The sequence below is a fragment of the Protopterus annectens genome, chromosome 3.part0 (assembly GCF_019279795.1).
Source record: "Protopterus annectens isolate FY-2018-M chromosome 3.part0, PAN1.0, whole genome shotgun sequence".
Lineage (NCBI taxonomy): Eukaryota > Metazoa > Chordata > Ceratodontiformes > Protopteridae > Protopterus > Protopterus annectens.
Window position 1 is genome coordinate 505,875,401 of NC_056731.1, and position 15,874 is coordinate 505,891,274.

The 15,874-nt window shown below is 37.7% G+C and overlaps 1 protein-coding gene across 3 annotated transcripts in view; it reads left to right on the forward strand.

The window, feature by feature from the left end:
• Window positions 1-14,140, forward strand: part of CTNND2 (catenin delta 2) — a 6,416,678-nt gene extending 6,402,538 nt beyond the window's left edge. For all 3 annotated transcript variants that reach the window (XM_044064921.1, XM_044064922.1, XM_044064923.1), the window contains one exon: window positions 11,373-14,140. In XM_044064921.1, coding sequence (XP_043920856.1) covers window positions 11,373-11,633 — 261 coding nt within the window. In that variant the 3' untranslated portion in view covers window positions 11,634-14,140. The remainder of the gene's footprint in view (window positions 1-11,372) is intronic.
• The last annotated feature ends 1,734 nt before the right edge of the window (window positions 14,141-15,874 follow it).

Below are 15,874 nucleotides of genomic sequence, written 5' to 3' on the forward strand. Positions count from 1 at the left end.
TTACTTTCACCAACGGACAGCACCTTCCCCCAGCACATATATCAAGCAGTTCATATACATAAAGCATTATGAAAGATGGATGATTTGCAAAAGGTCTTGGCTAGTTCAAAACAAAGCTATATATGAAGCCTGGGAAGGAAATAAGTAGTAGTTCGAAATAAAAACAACAAAGCGCTACAATATGTAGAGAAAGAGTCCGGTGAGAATAGGACAGTGGAAGAGAAAAACAAAACAAAAGAAAGTAAAGAGGACGAAAACACGAATGGCTGGAAAGGATGATTGGGAATAAGAAGTACTTTTTTTAAAAGTTGGAAGATAGTGGACCTATTTCTGAAAAAGAAGAAAGGATTAGAAAAATAGAGAGAGAAACTAGGAAGGAAAAATAAGAAATAAGCAAGAAACATAGTGAAGAATGAGCAACAAGGAAGGAAATAGTGACTGAAAATATGAGGTTCCATAGAGAAAGAGTAGGAAAGGCCAGAGACAGAAGAAAGCAACAGTAGAGTCAAAGGGGGAAAGGTGTACCAGACGTAATAATGGGTAGGGTAGGATGGGTAGTATCTTTGCTTTTTTTTTTCACTTGGAATAGCTTCTGTAGCTTACCCTGAACCAGCTTGAACTGTTTTTTTTAACTGTTTGCTGCATTATTTTAAAATCTGCACTTAAAGTTACATTTTAGTCGAATTTGATCGAATGTTCGTTTGTTTAATTTAACTGTGGAGGCTGCCCACTAAAGTGTGCTAGCCTGTGTAACTAATTTATCACTGTTTCTGCATTTTCTGTGTGTTTCTACCAAAAAAACAAAAAAAAAAACAAAAAAATAATCCTTGTTTTCCCGCCTTCCTCGACTAGACCAGTTTACAGGCATTGCTGTATTCTGGGCTGTGGTGTAGTTCCTGTGTTGTCCATTACCTTACTTGGATAGAAGGAAGTTTCTTTGCTCACCAGTGGGAGTGGGGAGCCTTAAGCAGCCTACCTGTCCCTGTAGGAAGTGACCTCAGCACAAGAAGCTGTAGTAATTGGTTGTTTTGGACCATTTCTAGCTCTTTTGTAGTTCACTGTTTAAAATCCGCGTTTGCACGGCTTTGCACGGTTGTGCACATAGCGCAGCGCCGGTTAAACAAGGTTAAACTTTTTCTGGCTCCGCCAAGTCTGCTCTTCAAATTTTCCCTTAAGGAAGCTCTACTCGTAGTATAACCAGACTACTTCCTATATTATAAGCCTAGCACTTGTTCTCAATACTTCTCTACTAAGTAAGCACTCTCGTACTAAGTAAAGAACTACATCTACTTACCACCCCTGTGAATATCCACTTCCCTTAAAGGTACAGCACTTCCTTATACAGTTCTAGCATGTCGAGTGGTAGATTACTGGCGTTGTCTCCAGTTCAGCTGGTCAATCTGGATATCTTGAGACAATGCTACAATTGTCTCATGTACACAGACAGCCATCTCCTCCTCCCAACAAACACAAATACATGTGAGAGATGCAACTATATAGCCAAACTGGAGGCTGAACTCTTTCAACTCAGGGCTGGCATGACCAGACAGGAGGAGATGACAACCACACACACAACAACCCCAGTCCCACATAGACCTACCACAACTGCAAACCAAACACATAAAAACACAAAGACATATTCGGAGGCTCTAACAAAAAACTTACCAAAACAACAGAGGCTCCCAAAGCAGACACCCAAAAATCCACCACCTCAAAACAAAACACATGCAGCACATACTTCAATAAATCAGTGTGTCAACCACTTTAGGCCAAACACCTTGCCTGATACACTAGTAATAGGTGACTCTATAGTCAGACACACTGATGTCCCGCTGACCAGGCTGAACAAGGAGAAGGTGACTGTGAGCTGTCTATCGGGAGCTAGGATCTGCCACATAACACACGCACTCAAGTCACTCCAAAGCAAGTACAAATATGACTCCGTCATTGTCCATGCTGGTGTGAATGACCTGAGATGTACCTCCCTGGACTACATGAAAAGAGACATAGAGGAGCTCTTCGATTATGTAGTCCAGGCTGGTATGACCCTGACCCTGAGCAGCATCTTGCCCTCACCAAGAATGATACCACAATACAAAGACAAGATGATCAGCTTTAACAATTGACTCAAGTACTGGTTTCATTCTAAGGGGATCCAATGTCTGTCTGCCTGGGATGACATGTTGGACAAGCCACGCTGCTTCGCAAGGGATGGCTTACACCTGTCACCACTGGGCTTCCGGATATTGGCTAAGGCTCTTGCCACCCCCATAGTGCCTTTTTTAGGCAAGGCTCAAAAGACAAACCCACCTCCTTAGAAAACAATAATGGAAAAAAACTAAGGGTAATGCTGCTCAATGCCAGAAGTCTAAATCTCAAGATGCAGGCACTTGATGCACTCCTCAGCATGGAGAACATCGACGTCTGTGCAGTAACTGAATCCTGGTTCAAGGCTCCTAAGAGCACCCCAGCACTACCAGGCTATACCTCGTATCATGCTTTTTGGCCCCAAAACCCGGGCCAAAACACAAAGGGAGGGGGAGTGTCCATATTCATCAAGGACACCCACACCTCCAGGTTAGTAGCAACACATGAAACATCAGAGACCGTACAGGTGCAACTAACCATAGGCAAAACTGCTATACAACTGGTAGCATGTTACAGACCACCCTCCCAATCTCAAGAACTCCACTCAGCCTTCCTGAAGACATTGGAAGATATGAATGTATCACAAAATACCATCATACTGGGAGACTTCAACTACCCAAACATAGATTGGGTACATTATTGCAGCCCTAATACCATAGCCCAAAGGTTCCTGGAATTCATAAATTCAAATGCACTGGAACAATTAGTCACCTCTCCCACTAGGAGAGATAATATACTAGACCTGATCATCACAAACATGGGGACAAAATGCTCCACACCAGAAGTATACCCCTCACTAGTGAGATCTGACCACAAACTAATCACCCTGGATATACATATCCCACCTCCACCCCCAGCACAAAAGACCACAGTGAAAAACTTCTCAAAAGCAGACTTCACTCTTCTTAAGACTGAGATGGTATCCTTTAAGCCCACTGTGCCAGTGGATACCACATTCCACGATGCCGAATCCTTCACAAATGCTTTCTATGGACATCTCCAAGAATGCATGGATCATGCAATCCCAAACAAATCCAAGTCCCTCTCCACCAAAGGTAAGCATCCTGTCTGGTGGACCTCAGCCATAAACAAATTGTATAACAAAAGAAGGAAGCTACTGCATGTCAGAGCAAAATCCCACGAGGGAAGACATCTCTGATCAACATTAGCAGAAAACTACATTCTCTCATAAAAACATCCAAGGCCAGCTTTGAGAGAAAAATCGTTAAGGACACTAAAGATAACCACAAAGCCTTCTTCAGCTATGTTAGAAACCTAGGCGGAAACCCTCAGATATGCTCAGAGTTGGTTCACAACAATAAAAAATACACTGAACCCACAGATATTGCCAACATTCTGGCTGACAGGTTCAGTGCAAATTTCTCCCCTCCTTCACCCCCAAAAGAAGAAATACTTATCCCAGCTGAATGTAATCTCCCTGTCATCTCAGATGTCCAAGTGAGAACCGCCCTATACAAAGCAAAAAACACAGCATCAATGGGACCTGACGGTATCCCGGGTTGCGTGTTACGTGAACTCCAAGAGGAGCTAAACCCACACATAAAAATGCTATTTAACCTTACTTCAGGATATGTACCTGAACACTGGCGTACAGCAACAGTGGTCCCACTCCACAAGGGGGGTGCCTCTACAGACCCTGGAAACTACCGCCCCATAAGCTTAACCAGCCTGGTCTGCAAAGCTATGGAAAGAATCATTATGGAACTCATAAACAGAGACATAGGGGACCTACAGACACTTGACCCCACCCAGTTCGGCTTTGTAAAGGGCAGATCCTGCCTTTTAAACCTGGTTGACTTTTTTGAAACAGTCACTAGAGCCATTGACGAGGGCAAAGCAGTCCATACAGCATACCTGGACTTGGCTAAGGCCTTCGACACAATACCCCACTCAGGCATCATAGATAAGCTCAACAGCTTAAATGTAAACCCTTATGTCACTAGATGGGTTGCAATCTGGCTAAAGGACAGAACCCATAAAGTTAAAATCGCTGGAGCAATGTCAGACTCAAAGCCAGTCACAAGTGGTGTCCCACAGGGATCTGTCCTGGGACCCCTCTTGTTCGGCATTTATTTCTCAGATGTTAAAGCAAACACGGGAGGGCTGTGGCTGACAAAGTTAGCAGATGACTGCAAACTAGGCGCCATAGTCGATACACCAGCAGACACACACATCCTACAAAAAGGCCTCACAGAAACGGACAACTGGTGCCGGAGTCATGGCCTTAAACTAAATGCCAAAAAATGTATAGTCATCCCCTTTGGGAAAAACAAAGTACCCACAAATTATCACATAGACAGCAACCCACTGAGTACTGAAAAAGTAATCAGAGACCTAGGGACCCAAGTCGACAGTGACCTCTCATTTGATACCCACGTTGCCAAAGTGGTTAGAAAAACATTCACCTTGCACACCTCATCATGAAGGGATTCACATCCAGATCCAAGGATGTCATTGTACCCCTATATTCCTCCCTCATCAGACCCATGATTGAGTACAATGCCCCATTTGGTATGTACCTCACCCGGCATTTGCAACACCTGGAGAGACCACAAAAGTACCTCACCAAGAGGATCAAGGGTCTCCAACATATGTCTTATTCTGCCAGACTAAAGAAACTTCAGCTCTATTCAGTATCATACTGCCTGCTCAGAGGTGATCTCTGCCTGACGTACAAGGCCATGTCCAGTCAGGATCTGATGGACATGCTCCACCTCAAAAAATCCAAGTCCATCAGGACCACGAGAGCTAAAGACTTAAACCTCGGCACAAGTATGAATAGGACATGCTGGAGGGATAGATTCATAACCCAGAGGCTTCCCATGCTTTGGAACAAGATCCCAGTTCGTATTAGGCAGAGCCCCTCACTGACTCTCTTCAAGAGAAATCTTGATGAGTGGATGGGAGATCGTAAGTTTACCCCAGGGGTCACATCTGTGTCACTGCTAGACAGGGGCACAGTAAACTAATTCTATTATATAAGGGGACCTTCATTGTGTCACTACTAGACACAGTATTCTAAATTTATTCTGTACATTTTTGTACCATTTCATGGGGTAGCAAATGCCACATCACTGTGGCTAGGCTTACAAATGCCCCAGGGCAGATAGCCTAGTACTATACTATGAAACTATGAAACTATAATAAGGCAGGGAGAGAGACCGCATTAAAAATATTAATAGAAAAAGGAACATTTGACGAAAGAGCAAGTAACAGAAAAGAATGAGTTTCCTTAAAGAGAAGGAAGAAATGATCCAATCAAGCACTCGCACTGATCTGATTTTAGTGCTGCTAGCAAACAAAACAGGAGACTTAGACTAGATGTAGACAAAAAGTTCAGTACATGAAGGGCAGGGATGGACATCACAGTGAAATAAGACAGTGTGTGTGTGAATTAGAACTAAAATCTTACTTGTACTGGCTACTGGAATTGTAGCAACATTTAAAAATAGGGTATCTGCACCTTAATTTCCTAGCCCAAGACAAATTGAAGATAAAACTAACAACAGATAGAATACTTGCCAGAATGTAAGCAGTGGAATAAAAAATAACCAAGTAACAATTACCAAGATGAAGTTGTGTGGCTTCATTTGAAAAGGAAGAACAGTGGTGGCTACAAATGATGAAGTTAGCTTGAGTGTGGAAGGAGAAATAGTTTAATAAGTGAAGGATTTGAAAGTAATACTATGAGCAGCTTAAGTCTGCTCTCTCTCTCTTATAGTACCAGTATACTAAGCTATAGCAAATAAGGCACATGATTTGGAAATAGAGTGTTTCCTGAGATAGATACTTGGAGAAGGCAAGCAAAAAGGGAAAATATTACATTGCATCAGAAGGCAAATTTACATGACAAATTTGGCATGCAGTTATAAAAAGAACAATGTCTAAAATGTGGAAAAGTGTCTGCAATGTGAAGAACAAACATATAAAAAGGAGAACAACTACTTTGTTTTTGTGTTTGCAATATGCTTTATTCATTTTTGCCTTGAAATCTTAACAGTAAATATATCACATCCCCTTACAGTGGGTAACAGTAACATTTATGAAGCAAATTAGGAAATATGAGGTAACATTGAGAGGCATGCCTAAAGTTGTTAGACTGATAGACAAGGGCTTCTATAAAAATGGATAAGTAGCAACTTTCATGTAAAATAAAAAAGGCAGCAATTAGAATATCAAAACTGCACAAGAAACAGACATTAATCTGTGTCCACGTAATTGCTTGTAAGAACTGTTGCACAAAAAAGAGAACAAGAGATGGTAGAGAAAGAAAAGACAAAGAGGTTAAATAAATTGTCACGTTAAAAGCTTGTGCAATTTAAATAAACCAAGAAATTAGATGGTGGTTATATTTGTCAAAGGATAATGGCCATGCTTTCAATGCTGCAACATAAAATGTGTGCATGACATTATATTAAATTTATTTCCGATATCAGAAATGTAAAAAAAAAAAAAAGAAAATTAGACTTCTGAATGATGAATTTTGGTAAAAGAACTTCAAACTGATATCCGTAATACGTTTTAATTAATGTGCTGCTCCTTTGCTTACCACTTAGTTATCCTGGTCTGCTTCACCTTATGTAAGCATGTGTCATGTGACAGTATGCAAATTAAGCAATATGATGCAATGGTAGGCACAGGTACTGTAGGTACGCCCAGAGGTGCAGCTGGACATGTGCTTGCTACACAACCTGGCACTGAAGCTACATGCTGTGCATTGATAGCTTGGCAGGAAGTTCAGAGGTCACTGTGTTAGGCTGTCTGACCTGAGATTCAAATCTGGTGTGAGCTAAGTGTTTACTTCCTTTAAAGAATTTTTTTTTCAGTTCAGCACAGTGGAAAGTTCATTTGCCCTGCACTTTGTAGTACTCTCCTACATAGCAGAAATTAGCATAACTCAATTAAAGTGGTTTGGGGTAAGCAGTAACACTGGCAATGGGATCTAATTGCTCTGTCCAATTACCACTATCATCATATAGGGCTCTATTTGTAATATGCAATTTGAAATGATTTGTGCTATTTGTAACATTTTCATGAGTCACAGCCCTAGTTCTCAGAAACAGAGAAAACTTACAGATTAAAAAGTGTGAGATCTAGCTTTAATAACAAAGTGAAAGTGATGAAGGAAATTATCTTCCATTACTATATGCAGAAACATACATTTGGAAAAGAAATATAAATATATAATAAGCAATGGGTTGATCCTTTCCCTGATAACTCCTTAATCTCTAAAATATCTTATCATTAGTACCAGTAAAATAATACAATCACTTAAACATATATCCTTGTAGGTTTTGCTTTACTCTTTCTAAATGCATTTATCCCTAAACTTAGAGGGAGCTGACTTCAGTGCATAACATTCCATTATGCCGTAACTCTTTGCAAATGATTTTCAACTGTAAGAGCAGCTTAGAAGCTTGTAATAAACTGCAATAGCCTCTGTGGTCAAAACCTAAATCATATAAAGGAGAAATGCTGACTGCAACAGTGACAGGCATTTCCTGGCCATGGTGGTAAATACAGTTACATTGAAGCTAAATAGCACTTTTCAAGATTTACATTTATTTCTGAATTACTTAAGCTATAAACACCGCATTATGAAATTAATGCAGTTTTTACTTTGCAACATGGAGCTTCACTTTAATTAACGTTTATATAAACATTGGGTTTACCTATAAATAGTCGCACGATGTATGTGTGAACAACAAATGTCCGAAAATCGGACTAGCCAACGTTTCATCCCGCGACTTTATTTCTCACTATTCTGAACATTCAACATGTTCATGTTCGTTTTTGTCAAGGTAAACCAACATTGTATATCACAGTGGTAGTAGAGGAACAGTATGCATGCTTTTTGTGGTGCTATGGTTGTGCTGACATAGTGTGACGGTACTGGAGAAACTGACAGGAAACGCGTTAAGGTGGGTCACTGTGTCAAACAGACAAGGTTTAGACCTGCCATTGTTATATTACCCTGCTTCTACTGCTTTGATGAGAATCCTGTAACTGTAGAAAGTAAGACCAATGGCGTAGCTAGGGTGGAGCAAGAGGGGTAGTTGACCCGGGTGCAAAGTGTTGAATGGGGCATTATTCGGTGATCCTGATCACTCTTTAATGCATAATGGCTTTTGCTAGTTATTGCATTTGAAGTTAAATCTGAGTGCTGTAGTGCTCCCTGTGTGGCCTAAAACTCTATCAAATGCTTGTAGCATTGTAACAAGCAGTTTGCTACAGTACAAAACATTTCTTTTTTTTTTTTTTTACTAAAATTGTAGCACTCACTGGAGAGTTTAAGCTGTGGCAAATGTTAGCTACACTGTAGCAATCAGTTTACTGCAGTTTAAATATTAAAAAAAAAACACTTTTTTAATGGAAAACCTCAAGGCTGTACCTAGAGATACCCCCCGGTCCCTCTTTGGCAAGACAGTTCCCTATTTCAGCAAGTGTATCCCACAAAAAAAAATATATATATATATATATATATATATATATATATATATATATATATATATATATATATAGACAATTGTAAATGTCCTGAGATTTTATGAGAAAAAAAATGGTACTTAACATATTATTGCAACCACCAAGTTCTAAATGACTCATTCTGCAGTTGTGCATGGTTGGGATGTTTGGCGATTGCCCCTTAATATTAGAGACGTTGTCAATTGGCTTTTCCCAGTTAGGGGTCGCCACAGCGGAACTCGGGTCTGCTAATGATTGGCAGTAGATTTTTACGTGCCGAGTTGCCGGCCCTGACGCACAACCTTCAACAAAGGTACGCCCATTCACGCATGTCTCTACACAGAAGACGCTCTAGCTGAGAATCGAACAGGACTGCGTCTTACTGTGAGGCGACAACGCTACCGCAGCACCACCACCGCACAAACTTTGTTTATTTGCAATATTAGAGACAGACTTTGTAATATATGGGCGTGGAACAGAAGCATTGTTAGAAGGGTCATATCATGTTACTGGATCTAATTGTTAAATAACTCCAGCACATTTGAGGAAAACAGATATGTAAATGAGGGCAACTTCAAGAAGAGAGGCACTTCTTTTCTAAATAATGTGTTAAAATCATATTGCATTGAATTTATTATTTATTATTTAAAAATGTGTCTCAGGCACAGAGCATTGGAGTTACTGTGAAACTTTTGGTTTGGGTATGGAGCATTATGGGTTTGTTTGTGTAGTCACCTAAATTAAATTTCACACTAATGTCATTTAATGTAGTGATATTGCATTCACACGTCTGATTTATGTCTGTGCTGTTTTTTTATAAGAGTATGTGGTTCTTTTGCATTCTACATACATGTATCACCCTTTGGATGGTGTGACTGCTTATGCTTGAGTATCATGCTATGTTATACTTTATACTTGGATTGAGCATGCATCAACAGACTTTGGTGAGTGGAAACATATCACACCAGAACAAATTCACAACTTGCTATTTTAAAGTGCTGCCAGCAGACAATTTAGGTGTGAGGGGCATTTGAAACAGGCCTCTCATATGTACCTCATTACGATGAATGTTCCTCATTTTGAGTATTAAAAAGTCCATGTTCCTCAAGTTCCACGTTGAAAAGGTCTGTCACATGTTCAATGTGTTAGGAATTTTATAAACTGATATCCATGGTAAATAGTACTGAAACTTTAGAAGGGGGAAAAACTCAGTTGCAAACCATTTACATCCAGCTCACACCATAGCATTCATTGCAGTTTTACTTACAGTCATGCTGTTTACCCATCCTAACCATGCACAACTGCAGAGTGAGTCATTTAGAACCTGGTGGTTGCAATAATGTGCAAGTACCAACAAAAATTTATAACCTTCCTTTAATAGTTGCATAAAATAATTATTTTGACCTGAAACACCTAAATTTTACATGGAACAGTATAACCAGCTCAGATCCTGCAATAATAAGCTTTTATTTTGGCAGAAACTGATGCACTGTCTGCAGGTAGTTTGTTCTGCAAAATATAATGTTTCTGCTATAAAATGCTCCACTTTGAGCATATGAAAAGTTGGCACACTTAGCTGTGGCACTCTATGTATGAAAAAAAAATGAAGGGAGGGACGATTGGGGGCAGGGCACAGAGACAGAACCTGATTTGCTTATCCCCAGGTACCTGATTGTGGATGTTTGCTGCTCACTTGCTGAAATGTGGGCTGCAACTTCATTGGACAGGGTGCTGGTTGAGCCAGCCACAGATCTGTATAAAACAATATAGGACAGGTAAGACTGTATGTATTTCCAGAAATGTGATCAGCTTTATAAGCAGTAAATGCTAATGATACACTGTTAAAATTCTCCATGTAGCTATCTAGAAATGTTGTAACTAGTGATACTCAAACATAAATGTGATATGTGAATATTTCAAGCTCTAAACTTGACTTCTACTCCAGCTATGATGGGGAGTTTTTGCCAGTGCCATGACTCTGCTACCTAATTTTATAATTAAAGCATAAGGGCTACTTCTACCACCCCAGCAGCCATCAGATATAATGAAGACACAACCACTGGCAAATGATTTCACTGTCAATAGTGACATAATACTCAATTTCTGCTTTTGAAGATTTAGGAATAAAGAATGTCATATGTACCTGTGATTACTCTTCCACATAGGAGGTTGTGTGTACCTGTGATTATTATTCCACATAGGAAGTCGTGTGCACCTGTGATTATTATTCCACATAGGAAACTGTGTGTACCTGTGATTATTATTCCACATAGAAAGTTGTGTGTACCTGTGATTATTATTCCACATAGAAAGTTGTGTGTACCTGTGATTATTATTCCACATAGCAGAACAGTGCATTTCAGTTTGCCTCTTTTGAAAATACCATATATCAAATAAGGATAATAATCCTAAATACATTTACTAAAGTAGGATTGGTTCAATTGTTGTATTTATATACCAGCATGTTTATAAAGTCACTTATGTAAAGAAAATATTTTAAGTATTTGTTTGGCTACGAGCAGAACATTTGTCACAATGTTATATTAACTGCAATCCAACAGTTTCTGTCCAGGTAGTGACTGTGTATATATATATATATATATATATATATATATATATATATATATATATATACACAGTCAGAAAGAGCTGTATATTACAAAAAAATTTCCAGCATTAATTTATTTACAGTTTTATCCATAACTAAGAAGCCAATGCTTGTTGATTCTGTTTGACAGGTTGGAACCCAGCCAGTCCCTCAAGAGGCTAGTAGAAAAGAATATGAAACATATCAGCCTTTTCAGAATTCCACAAGGACTTATGAGGAGTCCTTCTTTGAAGACCAAGTACAACACCGTCCACCAGTCAGTGACTACAACATGCACTTGGGTCTTAAATCCACTGGAAACTATGTTGACTTCTATTCAGCTGCTCGTCCATACAGTGAACTCAACTATGAGACTAGCCACTATCCTGCATCTCCAGATTCCTGGGTCTAGGACATGACCAAGAAGCAAGGATCCAAGAACCATGCATGTGCATGCATATCACAAGACATTCTCCAGCAAGTTTAGTTTGTTAAAGCCTGTTCCATAGAATGGCCTTAATTACTCTAGTGATGATCATGTTTATAATGCTTAAAAGACAACAGTGAGAGGGATAACCCTAAACCAGCTCATTACAAAAAATGTACTTCTGTTGATGAAGGTAAAATAGCTGTTTGGGGTCCACATAATAGCTCTATATACTTCGTTAATGAGAAAAAACAGAATTAAAATCAACAGTTAAGGATGAAAGGTTAGGTCAAGCACAAGTTAATGACCAGCTTACAAAAAGTTTGTGGGGAAAGGCTTATCATGTTTTGTTGATCACTTACATTCATTGTGAATTAAGGCTTCAAGTTGCATTTTGGGGTTCCCTCTGGATGTTTCTTGCCTTTTGTTAATGCTTTGTTGTAAAGTAATTGATGTACATTACAGATAAAAAGTGCATTGTGTATATTACACCAATGCTGCAGTGTTTTCTTCATCTATGGTTCTGAATATTGCTTCGATTTCACACTTTCAAGAACTATCTGAAAGTTGCAGACCTTTTTCCTGAAGTCAAATTTAACAAAACAAAGGAAAAAAAATAACAGTATTGTTTGTTCTGATATGTGAATTTGTGTGTGGCAACTAAGCAAAGCATTCAGAGGTTTCTGACAATTAACATACATCATTCAACACTCCTGGTCAACAATATGCTTTTTCACTGCCTAAGATTTTAGATGTAGATATTTGAATAGGTTTTTCACTATAACAAGTTTCTTTATGACAATACAGTGTTAAAATAAATTAAAATGATCAGTCATCCATATTTACAAAACTGTCTTTTCCATGAATAAATACCTGCTTTTGTATGTGTGTGTGTGCAAGTTCTGTAGGTATGTATGTGTGCTTGTATGTGATTAGGAATGTATATATAAACACAGGACACAGCTGTGCCAAACAGTTTCTATTATCAGCAAAACTCTTCTTGAATAGATTGGGTTTGGCTAGCTTTCTTTTCTCATTGTGACAGACTGCAATTGCTTTTTCAATTCCTTCATTTGGGTTGAGGAAGCTGCTAGGTATTCGTAGAATATACTACTGGTTTTCAGACACATCTAATAAGTTAGACATACAGTAATGGTTATAATGTACCATGGAAAATAGATATATAAAATGTACATAACATAAATTAGTGTAAATGTTTTCTTTTTCAAATAGAAAAGGTAATTTTAATTCAACTTATTACTGTTTTTCCGACATTTGATTTTATTTTATTTTTTTTATTATTGTGCCATGGCATCAATTTCTTTTAAATGAATGGCCTAGAAATAAGAAGCCTCTGTTATATCAGCTAGTTTATTCTTGAGTGGATTATTCCCATTTAAATGACAGCTATTATTTTGAAAAGACCTTACTGATGCTTCTGTGACAGACATTACCCTTTACATACATATATATTCTGCTGTTTAATATGTCTATCTGTAACAAACCTTTTTGTTTTTGTTATTATAATAAAAGTTGTTAAAATGTACTCTACATTAATTATATTCCATTTAGGCCAGATATGTTTCCATCGCTTGACATTACTGCCTCCTTAAGTATCATAATGTGATAGCACCTGTGCTTGTGGTATAACAGTCATCTTTTTCAGAGTAACAAGTTGTAATGATGGCGATGACAGTGAAAAAGGTATAGGCTATACATATAAGAGGCATGTCACCTGAATAGATCACTGGTGGGATCTTGTGACCATTTTCCTGGTTCCATATGTACAGACACCAGATGATGATTATAACAGATAAGCATTTTTTGTCAATATTTTTGGCAGACCTGTTGCTGAGCTTTACTGTATACTGTATACAGCAGAAATCGTAGGTTGTTGAAACAACTGTGAAGTTGGAAAATAGACTGATGAAATAATCAGTGAACTATAATAAACATAAAATCATAGTCCATGATTAGCACGGCTTAATCAATGAGGATGTTTGCACTAATATCATACCTGGGCTAGTCTTCTCAACTTTTAAGTAGCCAAAAATATAATGTTTCCATTTAGCTTCTTGTGGAAATAATTTAATGCAGTTTCTTTTAGTGCTAACCATAAGATGTCATACAGCACTGTTGTACATCTACAGATAATTTCAACACAGGCTAATAAATGTTATGACTTTTACTACCACTCTCTTGTGCAATAAGTATGTGTTGCAGGTTTTTTCCACTTTTAAAAGCTGATTTCTTCCAGAGCACATAAGCTTGGTAAAATAACAAAGAATACTAAAACAGTTATTGTTTATAAAAGAAATGGATAACAGGTTACTGAAGTGTAGTTTCCCCTGTTTTGGGCACATACCAGTTTTATTTGTCTTTCTGTCAAGTCATGTTGGCACTTCAATAGCACCTGGAGAAGGATCCTTAACAAACTGTGAACGTACATGTGAAATGTTTTAAGTTAATCAAATAAAACATATTACTACCAACTGCTTTTCTGCATCTGTCCTTTGACTTGCTTGTCAGCATACTATTTATATTACAGTTTACAACATATATATATATATATATATATATATATATATATATATATATATATATATATGTATGTATTTAATTAAATTGTTGATTTCTTTAGGTATAGTTAAACTAAACCTGCCATGTTGTTGTTATATAAATAAGACAATTTTCCATCTCTTAATAAAGGAATGACTGCATTTTTCATACACAGACATTTCGATTTCAAAGTGCAATGGTTAAAATAGCGATAATACCATTATGGATGAGAACTTGTTCAGTAAAGGCGCTATACAGATGAAAATAAAAACATAGTTACTATGTGGGTGAGCATTATGTTCTTCTGGTACCATGTCTTGAGTGTATTGTACATAGTAGAATGAAAGTAAGTTTCCTTGGGTGTTTAAGAAATAACACACATCTTAACTGCTGTTCCTGAGACCTATCCTGCATTACTCGAGGAGACAGATATTTAAGCAGCACTCAGAATTGCATATCTTCATGGTTGAGCTTTCTATCCAATATAACATGCTAAATATGAACATTACATTATGCAACATACAGCAGTTATTTGGTTGCTTTGTAGTGTGTGATACTCGTATAGATGCCAAACTCTTACTATAGCCAGATATTAAATGATATGATTGAAAACAAGTTACAGTATGAAATTGCATGACCTTTCTTTTAAAAGTTGTTGGTAGTTAGGAAAATATTAAAATAAAATTGCTCTTATTAAATGACAGAAAAAAAGTGTTTTTTGTCTGCCTTAATCTGTCACTTCAAAAAATAGAGCAAATAAAGCTCAAAAACTAGAACTGAAAAATTGTGAAACATTTAAAATCAGAATGAATGTAATGCCAGTGTCTTCAACTAGTTAGTCAAAATAAGACTCAACAGCAGTTCTGTTTTCAAGTTAGGGCTGTAAGCTACTGAATGTACACATTACTGAAATGTAAAAACGAAAGACACTATGCAGCTGGACAAAGTACAGAAATAAATAACAAAGAGTTTTACCTTTTTAGTCTTGAGGCAAGAATAACACTTTAGGATGTGCAAAGTACAGGCTTATTTTATAAACAGTGCTGGGAGACTACACAAAATTTTAGATCACTCTCTCAGAACAAAGGAAATGTTTAATTTTTATACCTTTTTACCAATTTTATGCATGCAGAACTTTGACATTACATAGTTTTTAACAAATCAAAGTATTTTAAAATATATGCTTTTGTTATTTTTGCTTAGAGCTTTACACGAACACTTGACAATATACCTTTTTAAAACATGGACCATCTGGTCTAAGCATTGTATCCTTTAACCTTGTAATATTTAGTATCAGTATGCACTATCTTTACAGACATTTTATGACTCATTTTTCAGCCTGAGAAGGCTGGAGCTTTAAAAGATTTTTGATGCATTGTTTTTTTCTTATTAACATTTTTAAACCAGACTTCTTTAAATGTAATAAACAGAACACCACGCCTCACACATACAGCATGCACGGCCAAACCAATAGTAGAAAACACAAAAGGCCAGCATGAATAGTCCAATGCTTTATTTGGAAGAATGGGACATAAAAATGCCCCAGCAATAAATCAAACCTTCAGACCGGTTTCGGCAGAATGCCTTCTTCAGTGAAAGATAAAAAATACTAGGAATAAAACATCATACATATTTATAGAAACAATCAGCCAATATTAACCAATGGT